The 26,227-nt window shown below is 37.7% G+C and overlaps 2 protein-coding genes across 2 annotated transcripts; one reads left to right on the top strand and one right to left on the bottom strand.

Moving 5' to 3' along the window:
- Positions 1–4: 4 nt before the first annotated feature.
- LOC108043375 (leishmanolysin-like peptidase) lies at positions 5–16,656 on the bottom strand. The gene is made up of 9 exons (XM_017122060.2): positions 15,925–16,656; positions 5,138–5,280; positions 3,333–3,363; positions 3,187–3,269; positions 3,015–3,126; positions 2,252–2,637; positions 1,781–2,194; positions 1,337–1,629; positions 5–1,269 (listed from the first exon to the last, which is right to left on the bottom strand). The coding sequence occupies exons 1-9, from the start codon at positions 16,018–16,020 to the stop codon at positions 812–814; spliced, it is 2,016 nt and encodes a 671-aa protein (XP_016977549.2). The 5' UTR covers positions 16,021–16,656; the 3' UTR covers positions 5–811.
- LOC108043361 lies at positions 5,447–8,319 on the top strand. The gene is made up of 4 exons (XM_044458950.1): positions 5,447–5,497; positions 7,724–7,864; positions 7,924–8,100; positions 8,161–8,319. The coding sequence occupies exons 1-4, from the start codon at positions 5,447–5,449 to the stop codon at positions 8,317–8,319; spliced, it is 528 nt and encodes a 175-aa protein (XP_044314885.1).
- Positions 16,657–26,227: the final 9,571 nt, after the last annotated feature.

Here is a 26,227-nt window from a genome sequence, read left to right as displayed (position 1 = left end):
AAACTTGCGATTACAAGGGTCTCTTGGTTTATTCACAATTCAAGTTTAGGTGCTTAGAACCTAGATTACAAATCGAGGGTTGAGTTTACAAATCTTAAATGCTTGATAGGCAGCTGAATTAGAGAAACATATTGAACTTAGGCGAAACTAATCGAATAGATAAATCACAAGGCAATAAACGAATTTTGAAAACCATATTCATAATAAATAACAAAGAATTTAACAACGCAAGTGGAACTGCCAAATGCCTCCGTTCCGAATATCAAATATTGTTTGCAATAGGCTTTGGAATGTACAGATCAGTATTTAAGAAAAATAGAACTGTCTTCGGAGACTCCACGTCGAAGTGAAGAGAAAATCCGAATACATACTTAAAAAAGATCACATTTTCTGATGGACAAAATATAATTACGCTTAAAAATCTATATATTTGCTAGGATGGGTCAATTTGTGCGAATGAGCAAAGATAAAAAACTAAAGATACAAAAAGTAATATAAGGACAATATTTGGGGATTTAGCTATCCAATATTTGAGCACTATTTTTTAACACTAAGAGAATAAAGGAGAAAACATTTAAATACTTTGAAAACGTTCTATAGGTCTGATGAAATAGTTCAAAATTGTCCAAACACTACATTCGCATCTAAATTTCTTTGCAAAAAATTGACCCACTCAAATGTTCGGAGTATTACACTTACATACAATCGGCCTACTTTTAGATAATTTGAGCTTATATCATACAGCTAAAATGTACAAATTTCACTAAATACATATAAAGCAAGTAAAACTGCACCCTGCATCTTGGCAAGCCTAACTTAATCCCCACCGCAAGACGAAATGCAGGAGAGCAGCGGTGATTATGGCCACGGAACGTGAGACCTCGCTGCCCGCTCCACAAGCGAGGTTGTCGCGCGGGTACTTGTTGAGCGGGTCTGCCTCCTCGCCCGGACGACACTGTTTACCCTGGGCGGCGAACTGGGATCCGCACAGTTCGTGGCACGATGGACACATGATCGCCCCCTTGTGCAGCCATCCGTTAGCCTCGATTCGAATGGAAAGCTTCTGTCCGGGAAAGGAGCACTTGTAGCTGTAGTTTCCCACCAGGATGTGTAGCCGCCCATCAAAGCAGTCGTACTTGTAGCACCCACTGCCCCAGTGCTGCCACTCGCGAGTCTGTTGGCAGGATCGCTCCTCCCACATGGACTCGCTGTGATCGAAGCACTTGGCTCCCTCGCCATAGCTCTCCAATGCAAAGTTCTTCTCAGGCTCTGGAAGGTGATATCAAAAACAGAGAGTTAGAAAGTGGATCCATGAGGTTAAAGAAGCTTCTTTTACTTGGATTATTCTCCGTAAAGCGACAGTGGGATCCCCGCACTATCACATTCTTGCTGCGCCAAGTAAACTCCTGAATGTAAGGACAGTGGTCCGCTAGCGAGACGGATCCCCCGTAGAATCCTTCTTCCCCATCCTTTACATGGTTCAGGCTGTCGAAGTTTTGATAGCTCTTGGGCAGCTCGAAATCGTGTCGGATGAGATTGCACAACGCCACCGAGTTGCGATCGTCCGTGCACTCGGTTTGAAGTGGATCCTGCTTGACCTTCGAGCAGAATGGATGTATGGAGCGACCCCTTTAAAAATCGAACAAATGATAAGCAAAAATAAAATTAATTCCACATGCAAATTCTAAAGCAATATGCGTCAGCCAGAACAAAAAAATAGGTAAGTGCAGTGATCATATATTTTTAATTCTGTATATAAGAGATCGCTTAGTTTGTTTACCTGGCATGGTTCAACTGAATCCAATCTTTGCAGCTGCGCATGGCAAACGCACATCCCAGCCCCTTTCCCCAAGTGAGAGGCGTGGCCATGGAGTAGTTGGCTCGATACCAGCCGGAGTCCTCCATCAGGGCAAGTGTGATGCGCGAGAAGACTGGCGACTGTGTGTGCGTGCCAGTCATGGCCTCGTTTTCGAGAATGCGTTTTTCCCAGTGGGTCAGGGCGGTGCCCTCGCCGCCCTGATCCTCCAGCTCGGCGCCCTCCAGCTTATTGCAGTTGAAGTGGGCGCGGACCTCCGCAGTTACGCGCGGAGTGACCATCATGTCCAAAACCTTTTTGACATGGCCACCACGCACAGACCAGTTCTCTCGCACCACCTTGCGGATGGTCTCGTTGCTCCACTGATGGATCTGCAATCTGAGAGGGGATTTGTGGGTTAAAGTAAAACTTAAAATAAATGTTTTGATTGCATACTTTTCATTCAGGTACGGCTTGCCAGTATCCAACTTTCGCGGAGTCCGGGGTTTCCCTTCGTCGTCCCTGAAGAATGCGTACAGACTTACGGAGAATCCCAGCGCATGCAGGATCTCGTGCTTTACGGTGGAGATCAACGTCTGCAGCTCCTGCGGCTTGGTGCTAATGCTCTCCGGGCAGAGATTGGCATGTCCGGCGATCGGACGGTCCAGAGCCGCCTCCTGCTGACAATGGGCCGCATAGGCCACCGTCAGGCCCTTGAAGCAACGTTGGGTTTGTCTAGCAGACACGTAGAACACAAAGTCCGCGTTCTCGATTCCATCTCCTGGCTGAGTATTACTATCGACTCGACAGTTCTGGCCGGTGGCATTGCAGACGCGACAGACCTGAGAATTTCGGCTTATAAATATAAAATTGTGCAAGAATGTGATCCGAATATAGTATTCTAATTGCTGCGTAGATACTTTATAAGTATTTTAAAATTTGTATATCATTTAATCCATAACAATTTGCAAAGTTTTGTTTTGTAAGCGTCCAATTATTTAAGAGACCCGGTGATCAAAGTTGCAATTGCTCATGCGTTGCCTAAACCAGTTTTGAATTTTACGAATATGTATTTCGTGTAGGTGCATTTATTTCACTCAAGGTTTTTCTTTAAAACACACCGTATCAAACCAACTTGATGTGGCTACAATTTTCACAACAATTTTGCTTAGGGTGAACTTGAACAAGGTTCGTGGAAAACTTTGGAAAGGATACTTACATCCAAGTGCTCGTTGGGCACCTGGACCTCGCCGCACATGGTCGTCGCCTTGCAGTGGTCGATGCAGTGGGTGTGGCCATTCTTTACGTACACCTGTGTGCTGTCGCATTTCCTGAGAACCCAGTACTGAATATTTTAGACAATTTGCGGTTTTCTTTAAGAGCAAACTTACCTATTGAGGCGAATGACGCCTTTGGTCTCACGCACCATCAGTGCCTGTTCCCAGAACTGTACGGCCTCCGGGAGCACGGTGTCCTGGCAAGGGTTAAAAGGAAACCTTAAGCTTGGAGACCAAGAAAATCAGAAATGTCAACTCACATTTATCAAATTAAATTTCTCCTCTTCCAACCTGGCGGGCGGTAAGCATGAAACAACAAGAAAATAGTTTTGTTTATTAACATTTCTGGGAAAATGAACAGGGTGGTGTTTTGTTTATTGGCATCTCTTTATATCCGCAACATCCAAAGATGTGGTTGTCGCTAAGGCGATTTTATTAGGATAAAGGTGTTTCTGAGAAATCTGAGAAGCCAATTTTGTTTTGTTGATATAAAAGACAGGAATGCTTTAATAAAAAGGGTTAAGTGTTGTGTATTTGGTGTCGGTAATAAAGCTTGTTATATAAGTCGAATTGCAGAATGTGGTTTCTGTGGAAACACTTATTTAATACCTGAAAATGACTGAGATACTAAATTGTATTTTGAGCTTACAAATTCTGTGACTTTAGATGAATTCAATTAAATATTTACAGGTTGTGTTAGCTTTCAAAAATTTACTTAATTTCCATAATTTCAGATTTAAAATAAAGACAATAATCCGATTAGTTTGAATAAACTGATATATTAAATAATTATGTATTAAGCTTCAAATCAATTATACCAAATACCTTAAATTGGCAAAAGCTTGAAATCGATTAGTAACAGCGAATTCCCCAACGAAAGCACTTTTACACGAAGGTCAACTGCCTGATACTCAAACCAGGTAATTGTGTACCTGTTAGCACCTGTTTGAGTCACTTATTCACGACTGAATAATTCATTGAATCGAAACCGAAGCCCAAAATTAAAGCCAAGTCGAGTCAACTCTCCGCTTTCCTGCTGACCTTGTCCGCTGCCATTGCTCGCCAATCGATCGGGCGGATCGATCCGGACCAACTGTCTGTCAGCCGATCTGGCCAGTTCCAGTGACCATTTGACCATGTGGATGGAGCAATCGATGGCCAACCTTAGGAGACACCTCGGCCCACTGCGTTGATTTGGGCAAATTGCGCACACATGGCCAACCGATTCGGGCCCGAACTATATGTATGTATATTGTTACCCAACCCAGAGCGGCCGTAACGGTGCATGGCCAAAGCAAAACGGTCGGAAGAGTGAGTTGTTTACTCGCTTTTGCGCGGCTTTATGTTAACTTGACATTCGGCCAAGTCAAATTGTAAACTGTTTTTCTGTCTGCTTGGCTGGCTGCCATTAAAGTGCAATTAAAGCCAATTTTCAGAGCTGGAGCACAGATTTACACTTGAAAAAATACATTTTTTCAGACTTCGACGATATTTCGGTCTTTTAAATGACTCAGTTAAAAATTCACGTTATAAGTATTTTTTGTGTGCACATTTTAAATTTATAAATTTTTTCATTGTGCTGTGTAAGTATATTACATCATTACAAGTGTTTGAAATCATGTCTACACAAAAATCTTGAAATAAATGTAATTACTTGTAAATAGGCAACACTGCGGATGAGTGATAACTATATACATTTTTAAAAGCAGTTGCATACACTATATAAAAGCAAATTATATTTACATACTAAATTTATTGGGAAATATATAACAAATTATATCTATGTTTAAGCTGATTTGCACATTTTATTGGTAAGATATGAATATTTTTCGAAAACAAAACTTTGTGATTAAATTTGGCTTTTGTGATATAAAAAAATTTTAACTAACAAAGAGCAAATATTGTTTTACAGTTTAATTTTATATGTTAAGAGTTCTGAGAAAATGATAAGCGACCAACTTAAAATTCTAAAAGAAATGTAGCTAAAACTAAGTGTCTTAAACAATTAATTTGTAAGACATTAAGATTTAAGTTTACAGTTTTCCAGAGTGTACCTGGCGCTCACCTGTAGACGGAGTCGTCGTAGACGAGCAGAATTCGCAGCGGCTGGTCGGCGGCAACGCTGCGCCGGCGCACGCTATGCCTGGCTGCCTCTCCGGCGGAGTCATCTTCGCTATCAGCCAGTTGGATGCGCACGCCATGGACGACCTATAAAACGAAAGATGGATGGATGATGAGGCCGATGGATAGTAGATCGCGATAGAGCCGGAAAGTAAGGGAAAGGAAAGGAAAGGGAGAGCGAACGGAGACGAAGATATCAAGAAATCACTCAGCGGAGCTTAAACGAAAGCGAAATTTCGTTGTTAACTATTAAATGACGACATGTAGTCAGACAAAGGCCACACAAAAAGGCAGTTCCACGACGGTAATTGGTCTGCGCAAATTGCAGGGAAATTAATTTTAAATTGCCCGCCAAAATGTCGAACGATTGGCACATCGAAATGTCAATGATTTGTGGGGCTGGTTATTTTATTTTGGGTTTTATTTAGCCCCGTTATTTCGGCTCTGCCATTGTTTCGTTATTATTGTGCTCTGCGGTCGCATTGTGCAATCTGTGCCAATTATTAGGAATAAATTAGATGTCTTAGTTGAATATGTATGGCGGTCTTTATACGCAGATAATCCGCTGACAGACAGACAAAGCACTTGACACTCATCAGCATAAATTGTCGCCGACATCTGGGAGATGCGCTTGAGTGCGACTAAAAAAATATGCTCATCAAATATGTACATTTGTGTATGCTGAAAGCCGCCTGTCCGGAAAGCGGTCTTAAAAGGTTCTTGCTACTCAAGAAGTCTCCGGGGAGTGGGGCATAAAACGAAAGTATCTTTGCTGTCATCAAAGAGTGTCTATCATATATGAAAGAAAAGCCAGTCAGACGGAGTGAAAGGCAGCAAACAGCGACGACGACGCAGCCAATTGAAATTATAATAATAAAGTTAATTTCCACTCTAGAAATGAATTGGCAGACAGCTTAGCAGCCTTAATTAATAGAGCAGCATGTGTCCCCCATCGTGGGAAGTGATTCGCTAGGTGTTCTCACTGCCCAAGTGTGGGTCGTAACTGCCATTAAATGGCAAAGTTAGACACCTGCACGAACCCGTAGAAAAAAACATTCCTATTTATCCAAGAACAACAATAGTTGTGGCAATCGCGATCCGACAAAAGAGTTTGGCATTGAAATGAGCTGAGCAAACAGTGGTGTGGTTCCGCTGAAGTGGCGCAGGGTTCGACTCGATCTCGGGATTTATCTTGCAGCCATCAAAGTCATCGAAGCTCTAATGACTGAGGATCAGCCAGCAACGTGACAATATCTGTTTGTCATTGTTTCGTTAACTTTTTTTAAAAAATCATTGTTTACTAAAAATATTAATTGAGCTTACAATTTCAAGAACCTAACTAAAATAATATTAATTGTAATGAAAACTGAGAGCTGCATTTTGTATTTTAAAGAGATTTACAAACTAACGAATATTAGAATTTAAGAGTTAAGAAACATTTTATCTTAAAGTAAAATTGAGTCGTTCTATGGGTTTTCAACTGATTCTTGACTTAAATCTTCTAAAACACAAAAATGAAATATGTACTGTTACTAAAAGAGTTTGTTAAACTTTTAATACTCATTAGACTATTCGTCACGTGCATGAAGATTGATGTGCTATATCATCCACGAAATCAATCCCTCAAAGGGAACGCCCTGCAATGTTTAGATACGAAAAGTAACCATAAACCATCAAAGATATAAATCTTTAAAGCCGGCAATAATCGTGACAACGACCCTCGAAAAAAATAACTAACATAATGTACGATCTTCACATTGATCGTGCCCAGCTGGGAGCATTATCCCCCAAAGCCCCTAAGTTGCTGCGGTCGAGTGCATTGAAAAAGCATTTGAAAAACCGCACAAATTACAAATCATCTGCGAAACGTTTGGCAGGTGAAAGATGATGACGCACAAAACCATTTGGACGGGCAGCTCGATGCTTTTGCTGTCATCAGAGGGGAGTGGATTTAAATGGAGGGGGAAAAGGAGTTATGGCGGTGTCAATATCTGTGGGGCATTAATGCAACCCAAATGCATTGTGATGCGAACAGTTAACAGTTGAATGACAGCATTCATTAATGGACAAGATGTTTTTATAATGAACCACTTTACCCACATTTATATTTATGTACAATGAAGCACTGCTGGTGACGAAAATATAATTTATTGATTTAAGCGATCTGAAGCACAATATGATTCAAATTAAAGACAGACTTTTTAATTTTATATCTTCATTTTATTATTATTTATTATTGGAAACATTATATTATTATTATATATAAACTAATCAATTTGGAAATATTCATACTTATCATAACGATAAAATCAGGCTAATGCCATTAACCATTACTGATAATTAAAAAGAAATCAAGTAGGTAACTATTATGGATTACTGAGCAACAAAGTGTCAGTGTAAGGCCATAGAATGATCACAGCACAAGTTATTTATTTGTTTTTACTTTTTATAAATAACTTTTGTTATATTCAAGTGAGTATATTTTTCAATTTCTAAGAAATTGAAGAGTAAAAGTTTATCCAATGCCTAGGGATCCTACAAGTTTAATTCACTAACTTGCGAACTTCTTGCTCCAGAATTTGGTTATGTTAAGGAGTGTCAGATCAAGGCAATCGATCGAAAGCACAACATGATGAACATTGAAGCGGTTCTAAATAAGACTATATCAGAGGTAAATTTGAAACCGAAACCATAACAACTAATAGTAATTAAATGGAATATCTCCCGTAGTTTGAAATCCATTTTAAGCTCGTTAAACGCGAAATTGGCGGTTGGCATCCTTTTTTGTACGATATAAGAATGGATATTTGCCAATTTTTTAAAAACCGAAGGAAGTTTTTTATACCAAATGTAATATATTCCTTTTTACAATCATTTACAAATGTTAATCACACTTGTCCATACTTGGTAAGCCTGGCGATGACAATACCATGGAATATTAAATGAATTCCGTCCATTTCCTAAAAGGCTGGGACAGAGATGCGACTGTGGAACTGGAGTCCGGAAGAAGATGGAGTGTTATCCAAATTTCCAGTAGACCATGGTCAGTATGGGTTACATACAACCTGGTACGTCAACAAAGTCGCAGCACTCAAAATAAATGGGTCTGTTTTATTTTTTAAGTGATATTTACCCATTAAATAGTCAATATGTTATAAGTTGTCGTTAAAAATAATTTTAAAAAATGTTCCTATCTAATAAACTTTGTATTAAAGGTGTTGGGCACTATCTATAAAAGTTATTTGCAATTACCAAATGTAATAAAAATATGACAAATTTATTTGTTTACTACCTTTCGGAGATCCAGTTACTTTTTCTGTATAAGAAATTCTACTAGGTGATGTCATAATCAATACTCAGACATGATCTATTTTACCATATTTTTTGGCCACACTTTCTAAGCGTCCCAGGTATGCACATGTGCTTATTCAATCGGTGATAAGACGTAATGCCCAACCGGCTTGCATACTAACACAGATATTCGAGTGGCAAACAAATTTTTGTTCGGTTTGTGGGCCACATTCGAGCGTGTCCAGCTTTGGCCATGCGACTCACGTTTAAGGCAGAAATGGTAACAACTCAAAAGAAAGAAAAAACGAAGCCCGGCAAAGAAAAGCAAAATGAAATTTTCGTTTTGGCCACAGTTGGCTGCGCCTGCGCCCGCCTGATTACCTCCCGTATTTACTTTTAGAGCCAAACAAATAAAAGGTGGCTAAAAAAAAAAAGCTGTCATAAATGGCCAACTGCAAGCCACGCACGTTTGTTTAAGCGAATTGAGGGGAGATTTGGCTGGAGATCGGGATTACGAAGCGCCAACGCGGTTTGTCCAGTTGCGCATGCTAATTTGGGCGCGGGAATCGATCATCGATGGTGGTTGAGTAATTATTTACGTCTGTCTCTGGCTCGGAGGCAGTCACTCTGTCTGCCAATCGCCAACCAATCCGTAACTGACAGCATTTCTTCGTCTTCATCTCGCCCGTTTACACTCTCTTCCGCACAACATGTTGCAGAGGTAAAAAGTATTTAACAGCGAAAATTAAAAAAATCATTAGCCAAGATGGTAAAATCGGATGGGAAATCCATAAAAATGAAATTAAAAAAATATATTTTGGGATATCAAATGTTTGTTAATGTAAGGTTGATTTATAAATCAATTTTAATTAAAAATCAACTAAAAGATTTCCATTTCAATTTTAATAAACATCAACTTTGCTAAGATTAATAAAACAAATCAATCAAACACTATGGAATCAAATTAAGTTATTCACTGTTAATAAATATTCATGTTGTTACTAAATCAAAACATCAATAAAATTTCCATAAATGTCATGATGTGTTTTTGTTCCCCTTTTCAATACCCTAATTCGAAGATTGCGAATTTTAGGGAAAAAAAGTCAATGCTTATTAATATTCATGAATAAATAAAAAAACAATACAATATTCATAAAAGATACACTGTGCTTATATTAAATAATATAATCAACCCTGATCCCTAGTTTATTAACCTAATTTCTGCATTGCCAGTCAAGGACACATTTAATATTTACAGATTAAATTCAACTAAGTGAAAAACTAATGAAATATGTATTTTAAGAATAAGCACTGTGTAGGTAATAACCCCCCTTTTTTCACTTATTTGCTCCAGTGTAATTTTCCGCTGACTGTCACCTGCGTTCAACGCTCGCTCAAGTTCGGCAGATCAATCGAAGTCGCGGCTTTCAATTGAGCGTTTGTATATGGGCTTTCACTTTCGTTTGGCCACCACTCTCACTCTTGGATTCTCTCGAGCAGTTTCGCTCTTTTTCAGCTTACCAATTTTTATTTTTGTATAATATTTTGTGAGCCGCGTTTTGCCGATGGCTACTTTGCATGCTGTGCCACTTGGTTGGCTCTTTCGCCTTGCTCTTGTTTCGGTCCCTCTTTGTCTGACTCATCTGTTCGCCGACTGCTGATTATTTTTACTCAATTCGTTCGTTACCTCACAGTTTGACCGCAAAAAAAAGCTGTGTGTTACTTAATTGAAATTATGAACTGCAGCTAATCTAAGGCACTTTAGCACCAGCTGAACGCCCCGGATCAGCAGCTATTCAAGTGGCACAATTTACGCTGTAAACTCAAATAAATTGGATGAGTTCTGGTCGGGATGATAGTCCAGCCAATTGAATAATTGCATTAACCGACACTTAAAGTTCCATGAAATCGCTGGTTGCTTTTTCAATAAATTAAGTGTAAAATTCCAGTGAATTTCTCTTAAACAGCTGAAAGTTGTTTATTATCATATTCTATTTTGCATTTTTTGTCAGGTGCAATCTGTACAATGCACATTGTGAGGCAAAATAATTAACATTAAAGTGCAGTAAAATTAATTGAATGGAATTATAAGTTAATTAGTTAGTACAGATAAAATATTAAATAAATTAAAATTTGCATTTACTTATTTCGAGAGGGTTCTTTAATAATTTAAATCAATTTTATATCAAAGCATGATAAATAAATATAAATATACATTTATTTATATTATTATATTATTAATGGTGCATCATGTTTAAATTCAATCAATTATTAGGACTTTTTAAATCCATAACAATTATTGACAGTCCACTCATTTGTGAATTACATAGACAAATAGACACCACCGGATAAATTGTGTGAAATTAGTAGTGCGTTCACATACTTTAGTACATTAAAGGGATATAAATAATCTATTGTAAGCGCATTAAAGCCCAAATAATAATTAAATTCTGAGCCCTGATTTAATGTAGATGTAAACGTGGCGCCAAGTTTGCTTTGCTTGAATCAGTACGACAATACCTAATTAGTGTGCGATTCAATTAAGGGCACGTTCTCCATGGAAATCGAGAAATGGCACGTTGTGCTACCGAAACCCAGCATGAATACAAGCGAAATTTAATGCCTGTTTGCAAATGCAGATGACAGAAATTGAAGCGAAATGCAGTCTCTTAAAGGGGAATTATACAAGGACCTTGTCCATCAATTTCGCCCAAGGCGATTTACTTTGCACATGAATCTCTTTCTGCTGAAGACACTTGTTTGCCCTCTGGCAGATGACGGTGTTTTGTTTCAAAACAGTTGCGTTTAATGGCCCTGAAGCGGCATCATCATGAACATTCGTCAGTCAATTAAGCGAACTGAGTTTGACTTTCGATAAACGTGTTTCCCCAACCTCTGCGCACCAGAGATAAATACTGATTTTTACTAGCTGACTATTCGCGTAAATCTGCCTTTGCTATGGTAACTATTTGGCTGCTAGTATTGGCTTCTGCTCTCAGCACTTTAATTGAATGATACAAACGAAAGGCAAGAACAACTGACATCGTTATGAACGAGCTCGTCATTGACTTCATGAACAAGAGTTGAAACTTTTCTAATATGCAAAAAATGCCGGTAAAAACTAATTAAAAACTTTTTATAAATGAGAGAAATGCAATTATGCTAAAGTATAGTTTTACAATTTATACATTGAAAATTACCAATTTCTTCTTTTATACCCTTGCACAGGATATTATAGTTTAAGCCAAAAAGGGAAATAAAATTAGAACTTTGTTGTTTCTTTATATATGTATGTCCATACACTTCGAGATCATGTAATTTCTAAAGATTTCAGTTTTACTTTTAATAACGGACGTCTTATTATATAGCTGTCATAGGAATAGAATAGGTAAAAAAATGTACCGGAGAATTTTGAATAAAAAAGGCCAAAACATTATCTTTTAAGCCGAAAACTTTTCTTACAGAAATTTTTTTTTAGGTTGCACACTTCTAAATAGTTGTGGCTTAATTCTCTAAAGATCTGCGTTTAAATATTAGTTTGTATTTTAGGTTACATTTTTTATCCAAATTACCAAATTTTCACAAAACGGCTTTCCAGAAAAGAGTCCAAAAAATGGAGTCCAAAATACTTTTCTTACAGACATCCGATTTTAAAGTGGCATTCTTTCTAAATAATTGTGCTTTAATTCTCTAAAAATCTGCATTTAAATCTTGATTTGTATTTTTATGATTATTTGATACCCTTTTATTATAATTCAGTCAAAAATTTGCAACGCATTAAAATGCCTTTCATTTTCGACCATATTAGATATATGTATAAACTTCGGTTTGCCGATGTGTGCTTTTCCTTATTTGTTAGTGGTCTTCCTTCTGGTTTTAATTAACTTTATAAAAAAATCAGATGGCTAAGGCTGCACTCTTTAAGAGATTTTCTATAATTTAAATGCAAGTGCATCTTCTTATTTTCTCCTTAACATGTACTATAAATTAAATATCCTATTTAGTAGAAAACTATTTTTAGTTTAGTCCTGCAATTTAAGCTGTGTAACTGCGGTGCGTAATTGGCCAATTACGCTTGCAATCGCATGAACAGCGTAGTAAGTCTACCTACCTTTTTTTTCTCAGAAAATTCATCTCGGATTTCCGTTTTATTATGCACTCCCACATTACAAGGATGCTTCAAGTTTACTTGAATGGCTTCTTGATGGCTGTCCTAACCGTTTTCCTACATAGAAACTTGTTTGTCTAAAGTTTGTTTCGCCAAGTTGATAAATATTTAATCGTGAGGAATGGTTGGGGCAAAAACACAGAAGTATGGAAAAACAGCTATCCAGTTGAAATGTAAATGGAAATACTTGTACATGTTTGCAAAACAAATCGACAATATGAATGAATTTGCATTTCGTGTTGCTAGTTGGAGCTCTTCTGAACGGAGTAGCACATATAATTTCGACATATCAAAACAAGAAAATCTAAAATCTTTCGTAACTAGAAAGAACTACTTAAATACATTTCATTACTGAATGTAAAAAGCCATCAGTAAAAAATGAATTAATAAAAGAACTACCTAAGTACATTACGTTACTGACAACAAGAAACCATCAGTAAAAAATTAATTAAAAATGTAGTAAAGTGCCCACCCTTTTTAAGCTAACACTTCAGGATCTAAATGAAATTTGGCTTATAACTGCGAACCTGAGTAATTAAAATTCCTGAAGCGTTAGCTCAGTTTATATACAACCAAAAATTAATTTAATGTGTTAGTAGTTTGGAAGTTCCCCTGAATTTCCGTTGTAAGTTTAATCTTTAAAGTGCACTCCAGATCCGCGTTTATCGGCTTACCGGGCCAGTACAGTCCGTGGCATCACTGACAGGCACGCACACTGGCAACGTGACAAACGATTCAATTTGGGGATTTTATACATTATTGCGCTTGTTCTCGCAGTTGTTGCTGCTCTCTTCAATTTATATAAGACTAATTACAATTGAGTGCTTCGGTTCCAACTGGACCGGTATATGATTGGGTGTTGGGGGTTTCGGGGCCGATTGCCCACGCGGTCAGTGGACTCTGCCCGCATTTATGTCCTTATCCTCTTTCAGAATCACTGTCCTTGACAGGATGGAATTAAAGTGGGCAGACAGAACGAACATTCCGTTGGCACGGAGACAAAATCTGGCTGACTTTTCCTCTGCATTTATAACAGTTTAAGTTACAGATAATTCAATTAATTACACGCTGGGCGACCTCGACAACATCGTTAGACATCGACAGACAGTCGCTGAATTAATTTCCCCCGCCTCTCGAGTTCACTTTTACTTGTTTATCCAAAGTGGTAACTCGCTTATTAAAACGTTGTGGTTGCACAGTTTTTCCACATTTTCGTGGGTTTTTAAATATAAAATGTTGATTAGGTGGTTGGTTAATTAGAAAGTGTGTTTCCCATATTAAAAGTTTTCTCAAAAGCTGTTTTATAAATTCAACAGGTTGAATAATTTGTATTCAAAATGTGCTTTGGTTAAATTCAAACTTTTTTAACAACCTACATAATTGTTCACTTCAAAAATTGGTTTAATAAGCTTTACAGAGTTTTTAAAGTGTATTTATCTGCTGCCTCTTCTAACAAAAATGACTTTGTTTCCAGCGAAATAAGGATTTTAAAAAGCCCTAATAAAATGATTTATTTTCGTTCTGCGAAACTAAATTTTCTGGAAACGATTGGCTCACAGAGTTATAACTTCTCAAATAGGAAGAGTCCTAGCGCTTTTCTGAGAAATTCAAATTTTTCTTTCTGAGAAAGAGCAGTTTCCGGTTTGCTGAAATTTGCAATCACCCAGTGTCGACTGTACTGCACTCGATCCAGTAATCATGTAAATTTCCCCTTTTTGCGCAATTGACTGCGACCTTTATTTATGGCGACGCGCCAATTAAAATGCCGTTGATTGGAAAGCAGTAAAATGTAAGCAAAAGCCCCCAAAGAAAAACAAAAGCCCGGCAAGCATCCAGAGCAACAAGTTGGCGGACAGAGTCTGACATTAAACCCTAACTAGACCACTGGATGTGGTGCATGTGGAGGTGGTGGTTTGGTAACCAGCAGTTACCAGCCACCACTAACCTGTTAATATGCAGCCGCACCACCTGCCTGGCAACTGGCAACCACATTGCATTGACTGAATCTCGAATGCGCATATTATTATCCAGTGGAATTAGTCAATAAGCTGTGGTTGCCATCGTTTGCTCATTGTCTCACTTTTTGTTTCTATGCCAGAATCATGAGAACGGAAAACCCAGTGCTTTTGGCTGAGTACCGCACTAATTAGGCCTTTGCCTGGCAGAACCAATCAATTATACATTTTCTGCGAAAACAGTACCAATTAGGAGCTCGCTCTAATGGGCACAAAGGACACGGGCCTACAGGCAGCTCAACATGCTGAAAACTAGAACATCGAAAGTCCAAATTCCGTTACTGTGGGGGATTTTCCGGCATTGGTTTTTCAAACTAATTTTGGCAGCCGTTGTCTCTACACTAAGTAAAATCCCAAATAAAATAACATAACTCTTTTCATTAAAATGGATTTATTTTGTTTATCTGCAAGCTTATGCGCTTTAATCATTTCATTTATGAGATCGGTCCTACATTTTATTTGATTGCTAAGTTATTGCTTTTAAATGGATGGAGCAATAAATAACCTTGTAAAAATTAAATATTTGTCACACTGCCTATTTTTTGTATTTCCAAAATTTTCAGTTGCGCTATCTATGTTCCTTATCATTCTTTTTGCAATACCATATATATGCCACATATTTGTATATAAGCAGACTGGGCCAAAATATGTACATATTGTGCCTTTTGATTTAGTAAACATAAGAAGATTGGAAACCGTCGGGTCTAAGATGAAAAATAATTGATTTGGAATCCAAAATTTGAGCCACACAATAAATAATAAATCTGACTTTAACATTAATATAAACACATCGAAGATATACACGTGGTTGCTATGGAAGCTTATTTATTTATAGCTTTTAAGATATTTGAAAATCTTTTTAAAGAATCGAGAATTAATATTGGAAGAATAAAGCCGAAAGACTGATTATGCTAAAAATAGATAAAATAGGTTAAGCCCAACAAAACCGATTAAATAAAGCAAAATGCTTAAGGAACTATAAACTATTTATTTAAATCTTCTTTGAAGAATGTAGAATGAATAGGATGTAAAACCGTTTCAGTAAAATTCCTGAAAATCCAGCTTCAATATAAATACTGTGTAGGCTAAAATCGATTTGGTTGAGCTTAAACTGTTCAAAATATTCCGCACAAGTGTGCAGGTGAGCGAAAATCCTTCCCAACTCCGTTTCTTGAAATAGCCCCTTTCCTGGATATTTGTTTTGTTGGCCAGAAAGGGGTGAGATGGGGGGGGGTTTGTACCTCGATTTGGACTCACCTCATGGGCCTTGGGATGCTGATGCTGACAGTTGTGTGCGGTGGCCGAAACGAGAAGCCAAAAGCAGATGCCGAGGGCTGCCAGGAATTTGGCCATATTTTGCGGGCGGGTCAGGGGGTTTTGGCCATGTTTCGGGTTGCGTGGGATATAAATGCTAATTATTGAGTATTGAGCATCATTGTGGTCTCCCTCACATCCGCAGGAATACGACTCTCGGGTCTTTTAGTTTGTTTACAACATAACTTTGTTTACTTTTCGTTGTTTGCCCAGGTTTGCTTTTGCCTGTGTTTCTTATGTTTGCTTTGTCAATTAACTCGCGAAAACCGGCTCGAATCCCTTTCCTCTCACTCGCCCACAAACAAACACACTTTGTATGTTGTGGACTACTTTTTGTTTTCGGGTGGGTGTGTCCACCAATCTCAGCCCACGCCAAAAAAGTACACAAAACTGCAGTTTGCGGCAAAAACAAAACCGCACTTAAATGTCAAATTCTCATGAACTGTCCATGCAGCGAATGCATTCTGTAGGACTCGGCGCAAACCCCGTAAACAGTCGACACTGTGGACACCCAATAATAGGGATATTCGGGGCTTTTCATTCAGCAAAACAATGAAAACACACGCGCAAAGGGGTTGCGGGGCGGAGTGCCGGCGGGGGTTGTTAACAAACAGCGGACGAAAACACAAAACGAAAACGATGATAACGCGAATAAACGTCCGAATTGGCTGACGATTGAAATCGAATTGAACGAAATCGAAAGCAAAACTATCGAATTGGCGTTCGCCGCGCTTGCACAGTGGCGCGCGTTATCGAAATTGCTTCCTTTTTTGGCCGCACTGGCGCTTCTCCTTATCATTTTTCTAACAGAAACGTGTAAATATAATGATTTTCCAACCTGTTTATGTGTACTGTCATGGCTAGAAAATAGTTAAAGAATCCTAAAATTCCTGCTTAAAGGTAAATCGAATAGAATGACATTGAAAGGAATATTATCGTTATCTAGTGTTGGCTAACATGCAAGTGCAGAACATCTGCTTGTGGCGGATCAGCTGTTTGTGTGAGCGGTACGGCTAGTCTGATACACCGCCTTAGCGGGTTTGTTTAAAATTGCACCGAATTCTTTTTTATTGAAAATGGTACTAACTGAATTTTACTTACCCTTAAACAAAAAAAAACTCCTTGCTTCAAAAAGTTTCCCTAGGTATCAAGAAAATATATATCACTTTAATCACAATAAATCAATTAAATTTTAAACAATTCTCATAAATACCGATTTCTTTTTTATGAAAAATCTGTATGGCATGGTCAATAAAATACCGCTTTAAAAACTGAATTTATTTTTAAGTTTGAAAGAAATTATCTTAAGGCTTAAACTAGAAAAAATATTTCCACGTCTATGTACAAATATTTATTAGCCAATGATTCTCAAACCTCTAAGGTCCAAATTGAGTTAAGTTTGTGACTTGATTCTGCACGGAATCCAGAAGTACAAGATTATATCCCCATTATTATCTTGAAAGATGTCTTTTCTTTTACAGGCTATTATTATATTCAGGCCTGGCAATAAGCTAAACACCCTGCCAAAATTTGAATTCATTCCACTACAGTATCTTTTGATTATTTGTTGACGTTAATTTGATAGAAGTTTGATTATCATTGGGTTTGAGTATCCGCTAAAGGTGCGTGTCTTTACTTATTACAGGTCATTTTAGTACATTTTTTAATGGTTTTCGTTTTAGCACAGCTCCGGCAGTGTGACCACCTTTCTGGCCACTTTCGCAAGGCGTTACGGGACTCTCTGCGTTGTTTGCAAAGTGGTCATACAGATTTGGTATTTTTCCGTTAGCTCAGCTGCGGGTTCCACACATGGATGTTTGTGTCGATTTTTTTTCAAAACAATATTTGCTGCCAACAGTTGATGTTGGGTCGCGGTCGCTCGTTTTCTCTCCATAGAGTAATAATGTATAATAATGTATTTCCAGTGATGCCACCTAGGCGAAAAACGGAAAAAAAGAGAGTTTTGCAAATGTTCGAATCGAGCCTGAATCCATGCCCATGGTGAGATTCTGCAGCTGGACTGGTCGCTCTCATTGCGGATTTTTTAGCTTATGGGGAATGCGGGCGAGCGACCGAAATGGCCTTATGATTTTGCTTTGTTTACAAATATGTTGTTATTGTTTTCCTTTGATGGGCCTGAATTCAACGTCCACACGGGGCCCACATTTCAGTTGGGCTTGAATTTGATTTCACATGAAAGGCAACAAGTGGGACGGAATTAAATTCCTTATGGGAGTAAATTTATATTGTTTTTAGGAACTAATTTAATTAATATTGGGCCAGGAAAAATTATAATATTTTACATTTGAATATGAACACCTAAATTAAATTAAATATTAATTTATATGTACATTTATATTGTTTTAATTAGTTTTTATACCCTTGTAGAGGGTATTATAATTTTGGTCAGAAGTTTGTAACGCAGTGAAGGAGACATTTCCGACCCTATAAAGTATATATATATTCTTGATCAGCATCACCAGGAGAGTCGATCTAGCCATGTCTGTCTGTCCGTCTGTTTCAATACCGTTTGCAAGCTCAGTTTAAAAGCTAGCGATCTGAAACTTTCACAAGCATCCTAAAACATGTGTACGCAGATCAAGTTTGAAAATCGCCCCGATCGGACGTCTATATCCTATAGCTCCCATAGGAACAATAGGGTGAATGAGGTCCAAATTTGATGATTATCAGAATATTTCGCGCAGTGTGTAAGCTACTGACATCAATTTTTCCAATTCTTATTTATTTACGCATTATTTACGCATCTTGGTTAGGGTAAAAGCGCTTGCCGTTCGGAAGTCTATATCTTAAAACTTCCGTAGGAAAAATTGTTAAAGGCTGCGAAAGTATCCATTTTTTTCTATTTTTATATGACATTTTTGCAGTATAAAAGCAATTGAAATCAAAAGATGCAAATCTAGTTTATTTATGAATACCTTATTCCTTTCGCTACTTTTTCAGTTTTAGCAATTTCGGCAAAGTCTGCAAGGGTATTAAAACTTCGGCTTGCCGAAGTTAGCTTCCGTCCTCGTTTTTACTTCAAACGTTTCATGTAAATTTCTGATATTTTAGAGATGATTTTGTAATAATTTCAAAAATTTTGATGCATTTCCGTAAGCAGGACACAGGGCGACGTAGGCCAATGCACGAAACAGGAACCCCGCTTGCGATTATTTTACAGGTAGTAAAAATTGTTTGAAACAAAAAATTCAAAAATTTTCTTATTTAGTATGAGTGTAATTATGGAATAGACTACTTTTATCGAAATTGAATAAAAAGTAACATGATTCCGAACTTATTTGGTCGGCCGTATACAGTGGTAATTGGTTCTAGATTTAAAGAAAATTATTTAATGCGAATCGTATACAATTTGGACTATTAATTACTGAAATCTGTGTTTATTACTTAAACAAAAAAAACCATAGGTAAGGATTCGGCATTTATTCAATTCAGTTTCCACATTTCAGATGGGCATGAATTCAACGTCCACATTTCAGATGGGCATGAATTCAACGTCCACATTCCACATGGGCCTGAATTCAACGTCCACATTTCAGATTTCTCTCATTTTACATTTATTTTGCACTCAATGGCTTTACAGACACGTTAACAGAGAATAACATGCTAAAAATTAGAGAAAACACAACTTTGTTATCGATATAACATGAGTGAAATGAGATTTGTGTTGAGAGCACGTTGTTGTATGGGTGCAACGTCGAGCCTCGTGACGTCACGTCAGGCCATGTCAGGCAGAGCGAACCGTTGAATTATACAAAAAATCTGCTTGGCGGTTCGAAGTGTGGTGAAGGCATTGAAAGTAAACAAACTAAGGTTTTCCAGAAAAATCATTGAAAGAATAAGGAGTTTGCATTGCCATCGATTTATATCTAACCCCTGAGCCACATTTTCCAGAAAAACCTAAAATTTCTACAAATTAAGCCATATATAAGCACATTTTTTGAATTTTATTTATGAGGCAACCTTGCTAAATGTCGTTTGGGTTCTTTAAAGTGTTAATTGGGTTCTTTAACAGTACTTAAATATCATAAATCTCTCAAAAAATAACCAAAGCCCGCCAAATTTCTTGAATTCAACCCCTACTGGCTGTACTCTTCAATCGCATGCAGCTCTTACGGCGGTTGCATCCTATTCCTGGTCCCTCGCACAAGTTTGAACAGCTGATATTTTCACCACACCGTTCAAACACGGGCGTCGGGCCGGCGTCGAGAAATCGACGGGCAGAGCAAATGAAACCTCTATACGTTTCTTACTCTATGCTATGACGATTGACATAGAGCATAGAGTAATAATGTATAGAGGCGTCATTTGCTCTGCCCGCGCTCTCGAGTGACTTTGCCAGTGATGCCACGTAGGGGAAAAACGGAAAAAAGAGAGTTTTGCAAATGTTCGAATCGAGCTTCATTCCATGCCCATGGTGAGATTCTGCAGCTGGACTGGTCGCTCTCATTGCGGATTTTTTAGCTTATGGGGAATGCGGGCGAACGACCGAAATGGCCTTATGATTTTGCTTTGTTTACAAATATGTTGTTATTGTTTTCCTTTGATGGGCCTGAATTCAACGTCCACACGGGGCCCACATTTCAGTTGGGCTTGAATTTGATTTCACATGAAAGGCAACAAGTGGGACGGAATTAAATTCCTTATGGGAGTAAATTTATATTGTTTTTAGGAACTAATTTAATTAATATTGGGCCAGGAAAAATTATAATATTTTACATTTGAATATGAACACCTAAATTAAATTAAATATTAATTTATATGTACATTTATATTGTTTTAATTAGTTTTTATACCCTTGTAGAGGGTATTATAATTTTGGTCAGAAGTTTGTAACGCAGTGAAGGAGACATTTCCGACCCTATAAAGTATATATATATTCTTGATCAGCATTACCAGGAGAGTCGATCTAGCCATGTCTGTCTGTCCGTCTGTTTCAATACCGTTTGCGAGCTCAGTTTAAAAGCTAGCGATCTGAAACTTTCACAAGCATCCTAAAACATGTGTACGCAGATCAAGTTTGAAAATCGGCCCGATCGGACGTCTATATCCTATAGCTCCCATAGGAACAATAGGGTGAATGAGGTCCAAATTTGATGATTATCAGAATATTTCGCGCAGTGTGTAAGCTACTGACATCAATTTTTCCAATTCTTATTTATTTACGCATATCTTGGTTAGGGTAAAAGCGCTTGCCGTTCGGAAGTCTATATCTTAAAACTTCCGTAGGAAAAATTGTTAAAGGCTGCGAAAGTATCCATTTTTTTCAATTTTTATATGACATTTTTGCAGTATTAAAGCAATTGAAATCAAAAGATGCAAATCTAGTTTATTTATGAATACCTTATTCCTTTCGCTACTTTTTCACTTTTAGCAATTTCGGCAAAGTCTGCAAGGGTATTAAAACTTCGGCTTGCCGAAGTTAGCTTCCGTCCTCGTTTTTACTTCAAACGTTTCATGTAAATTTCTGATATTTTAGAGATGATTTTGTAATAATTTCAAAAATTTTGATGCATTTCCGTAAGCAGGACACAGGGCGACGTAGGCCAATGCACGAAACAGGAACCCCGCTTGCGACTATTTTACAGGTCGTAAAAATTGTTTGAAACAAAAAATTCAATACGAATCGCATAAAATTTGGACTATTAATTACTGAAATCTGTGTTTATTACTTAAACAAAAAAAACCATAGGTAGGGATTCGGCATTTATTCAATTTAGTTTCCACATGGGCATGAATTCAACGTCCACATTTCAGATGGGCATGAATTCAACGTCCACATTCCACATGGGCCTAATTCAACGTCCACATTTCAGATTTCTCTCATTTTACATTTATTTTGCACTCAATGGCTTTACAGACACGTTAACAGAGAATAACATGCTAAAAATTAGAGAAAACACAACTTTGTTATCGATATAACATGAGTGAAATGAGATTTGTGTTGAGAGCACGTTGTTGTATGGGTGCAACGTCGAGCCTCGTGACGTCACGTCAGGCCACGTCAGGCAGAGCGAACCGTTGAATTATACAAAAAATCTGCTTGGCGGTTCGAAGTGTGGTGAAGGCATTGAAAGTAAACAAACTAAGGTTTTCCAGAAAAATCATTGAAAGAATAAGGAGTTTGCATTGCCATCGATTTATATCTAACCCCTGAGCCACATTTTCCAGAAAAACCCAAAATTTCTACAAATTAAGCCATATATAAGCACATTTTTTGAATTTTATTTATGAGGCAACCTTGCTAAATGTCATTTGGGTTCTTTAAAGTGTAAATTGTGTTCTTTAACAGTACTAAAATATCATAAATCTATCAAAATATAACCAAGGCCCGCCAAATTTTTTGAATTCAACCCCTACTTGCTGTACTCTTCAATCGCACGCAGCTCTTACGGCGGTTGCATCCTATTCCTGGTCCCTCGCACAAGTTTGAACAGCTGATATTTTCACCACACCGTTCAAACACGGGCGTCGGGCCGGCGTCGAGAAATCGACGGGCAGAGCAAATGAAACCTCTATACGTTTCTTACTCTATGACATAGAGCATAGAGTAATAATGTATAGAGGCGTCATTTGCTCTGCCCGCGCTCTCGAGTGACTTTGCCAGTGATGCCACGTAGGGGAAAAACGGAAAAAAGAGAGTTTTGCAAATGTTCGAATCGAGCTTCATTCCATGCCCATGGTGAGATTCTGCAGCTGGACTGGTCGCTCTCATTGCGGATTTTTTAGCTTATGGGGAATGCGGGCGAACGACCGAAATGGCCTTATGATTTTGCTTTGTTTACAAATATGTTGTTATTGTTTTCCTTTGATGGGCCTGAATTCAACGTCCACACGGGGCCCACATTTCAGTTGGGCTTGAATTTGATTACACATGAAAGGCAACAAGTGGGACGGAATTAAATTCCTTATGGGAGTAAATTTATATTGTTTTTAGGAACTAATTTAATTAATATTGGGCCAGGAAAAATTATAATATTTTACATTTGAATATGAACACCTAAATTAAATTAAATATTAATTTATATGTACATTTATATTGTTTTAATTAGTTTTTATACCCTTGTAGAGGGTATTATAATTTTGGTCAGAAGTTTGTAACGCAGTGAAGGAGACATTTCCGACCCTATAAAGTATATATATATTCTTGATCAGCATTACCAGGAGAGTCGATCTAGCCATGTCTGTCTGTCCGTCTGTTTCAATACCGTTTGCGAGCTCAGTTTAAAAGCTAGCGATCTGAAACTTTCACAAGCATCCTAAAACATGTGTACGCAGATCAAGTTTGAAAATCGCCCCGATCGGACGTCTATATCCTATAGCTCCCATAGGAACAATAGGGTGAATGAGGTCCAAATTTGATGATTATCAGAATATTTCGCGCAGTGTGTAAGCTACTGACATCAATTTTTCCAATTCTTATTTATTTACGCATATCTTGGTTAGGGTAAAGGCGCTTGCCGTTCGGAAGTCTATATCTTAAAACTTCCGTAGGAAAAATTGTTAAAGGCTGCGAAAGTATCCATTTTTTTCAATTTTTATATGACATTTTTGCAGTATTAAAGCAATTGAAATCAAAAGATGCAAATCTAGTTTATTTATGAATACCTTATTCCTTTCGCTACTTTTTCACTTTTAGCAATTTCGGCAAAGTCTGCAAGGGTATTAAAACTTCGGCTTGCCGAAGTTAGCTTCCGTCCTCGTTTTTACTTCAAACGTTTCATGTAAATTTCTGATATTTTAGAGATGATTTTGTAATAATTTCAAAAATTTTGATGCATTTCCGTAAGCAGGACACAGGGCGACGTAGGCCAATGCACGAAACAGGAACCCCGCTTGCGACTATTTTACAGGTCGTAAAAATTGTTTGAAACAAAAAATTCAATACGAATCGCATAAAATTTGGACTATTAATTACTGAAATCTGTGTTTATTACTTAAACAAAAAAAAACCATAGGTAGGGATTCGGCATTTATTCAATTTAGTTTCCACATGGGCATGAATTCAACGTCCACATTTCAGATGGGCATGAATTCAACGTCCACATTCCACATGGGCCTGAATTCAACGTCCACATTTCAGATTTCTCTCATTTTACATTTATTTTGCACTCAATGGCTTTACAGACACGTTTACAGAGAATAACATGCTAAAAATTAGAGAAAACACAACTTTGTTATCGATATAACATGAGTGAAATGAGATTTGTGTTGAGAGCACGTTGTTGTATGGGTGCAACGTCGAGCCTCGTGACGTCACGTCAGGCCACGTCAGGCAGAGCGAACCGTTGAATTATACAAAAAATCTGCTTGGCGGTTCGAAGTGTGGTGAAGGCATTGAAAGTAAACAAACTAAGGTTTTCCAGAAAAATCATTGAAAGAATAAGGAGTTTGCATTGCCATCGATTTATATCTAACCCCTGAGCCACATTTTCCAGAAAAACCCAAAATTTCTACAAATTAAGCCATATATAAGCACATTTTTTGAATTTTATTTATGAGGCAACCTTGCTAAATGTCATTTGGGTTCTTTAAAGTGTAAATTGTGTTCTTTAACAGTACTAAAATATCATAAATCTCTCAAAATATAACCAAAGCCCGCCAAATTTCTTGAATTCAACCCCTACTTGCTGTACTCTTCAATCGCACGCAGCTCTTACGGCGGTTGCATCCTATTCCTGGTCCCTCGCACAAGTTTGAACAGCTGATATTTTCACCACACCGTTCAAACACGGGCGTCGGGCCGGCGTCGAGAAATCGACGGGCAGAGCAAATGAAACCTCTATACGTTTCTTACTCTATGACATAGAGCATAGAGTAATAATGTATAGAGGCGTCATTTGCTCTGCCCGCGCTCTCGAGTGACTTTGCCAGTGATGCCACGTAGGGGAAAAACGGAAAAAAGAGAGTTTTGCAAATGTTCGAATCGAGCTTCATTCCATGCCCATGGTGAGATTCTGCAGCTGGACTGGTCGCTCTCATTGCGGATTTTTTAGCTTATGGGGAATGCGGGCGAGCGACCGAAATGGGCTTATGATTTTTCTTTGTTTACAAATATGTTGTTATTGTTTTCCTTTGATGGGCCTGAATTCAACGTCCACACGGGGCCCACATTTCAGTTGGGCTTGAATTTGATTTCACATGAAAGGCAACAAGTGGGACGGAATTAAATTCCTTATGGGAGTAAATTTATATTGTTTTTAGGAACTAATTTAATTAATATTGGGCCAGGAAAAATTATAATATTTTACATTTGAATATGAACACCTAAATTAAATTAAATATTAATTTATATGTACGTTATATTGTTTTAATTGGTTTTTTATACCCCTGCAGAGGGTATTATAATTTTGGTCAGAAGTTTGTAACGCAGTGAAGGAGACGTTTCCGACCCTATAAAGTATATATATATTCTTGATCAGCATTACCAGGAGAGTCGATCTAGCCATGTCTGTCTGTCCGTCTGTTTCAATACCGTTTGCGAGCTCAGTTTAAAAGCTAGCGATCTGAAACTTTCACAAGCATCCTAAAACATGTGTACGCAGATCAAGTTTGAAAATCGGCCCGATCGGACGTCTATATCCTATAGCTCCCATAGGAACAATAGGGTGAATGAGGTCCAAATTTGATGATTATCAGAATATTTCGCGCAGTGTGTAAGCTACTGACATCAATTTTTCCAATTCTTATTTATTTACGCATATCTTGGTTAGGGTAAAAGCGCTTGCCGTTCGGAAGTCTATATCTTAAAACTTCCGTAGGAAAAATTGTTAAAGGCTGCGAAAGTATCCATTTTTTTCTATTTTTATATGACATTTTTGCAGTATAAAAGCAATTGAAATCAAAAGATGCAAATCTAGTTTATTTATGAATACCTTATTCCTTTCGCTACTTTTTCACTTTTAGCAATTTCGGCAAAGTCTGCAAGGGTATTAAAACTTCGGCTTGCCGAAGTTAGCTTCCGTCCTCGTTTTTACTTCAAACGTTTCATGTAAATTTCTGATATTTTAGAGATGATTTTGTAATAATTTCAAAAATTTTGATGCATTTCCGTAAGCAGGACACAGGGCGACGTAGGCCAATGCACGAAACAGGAACCCCGCTTGCGACTATTTTACAGGTCGTAAAAATTGTTTGAAACAAAAAATTCAATACGAATCGCATAAAATTTGGACTATTAATTACTGAAATCTGTGTTTATTACTTAAACAAAAAAAAACCATAGGTA

This window comes from Drosophila rhopaloa, unplaced genomic scaffold, assembly GCF_018152115.1.
Source record: "Drosophila rhopaloa isolate 14029-0021.01 unplaced genomic scaffold, ASM1815211v1 contig_178, whole genome shotgun sequence".
Lineage (NCBI taxonomy): Eukaryota > Metazoa > Arthropoda > Insecta > Diptera > Drosophilidae > Drosophila > Drosophila rhopaloa.
The sequence above is the reverse complement of the archived record's forward strand: the minus strand, read 5'-3'. Positions and strand labels throughout refer to the sequence as shown.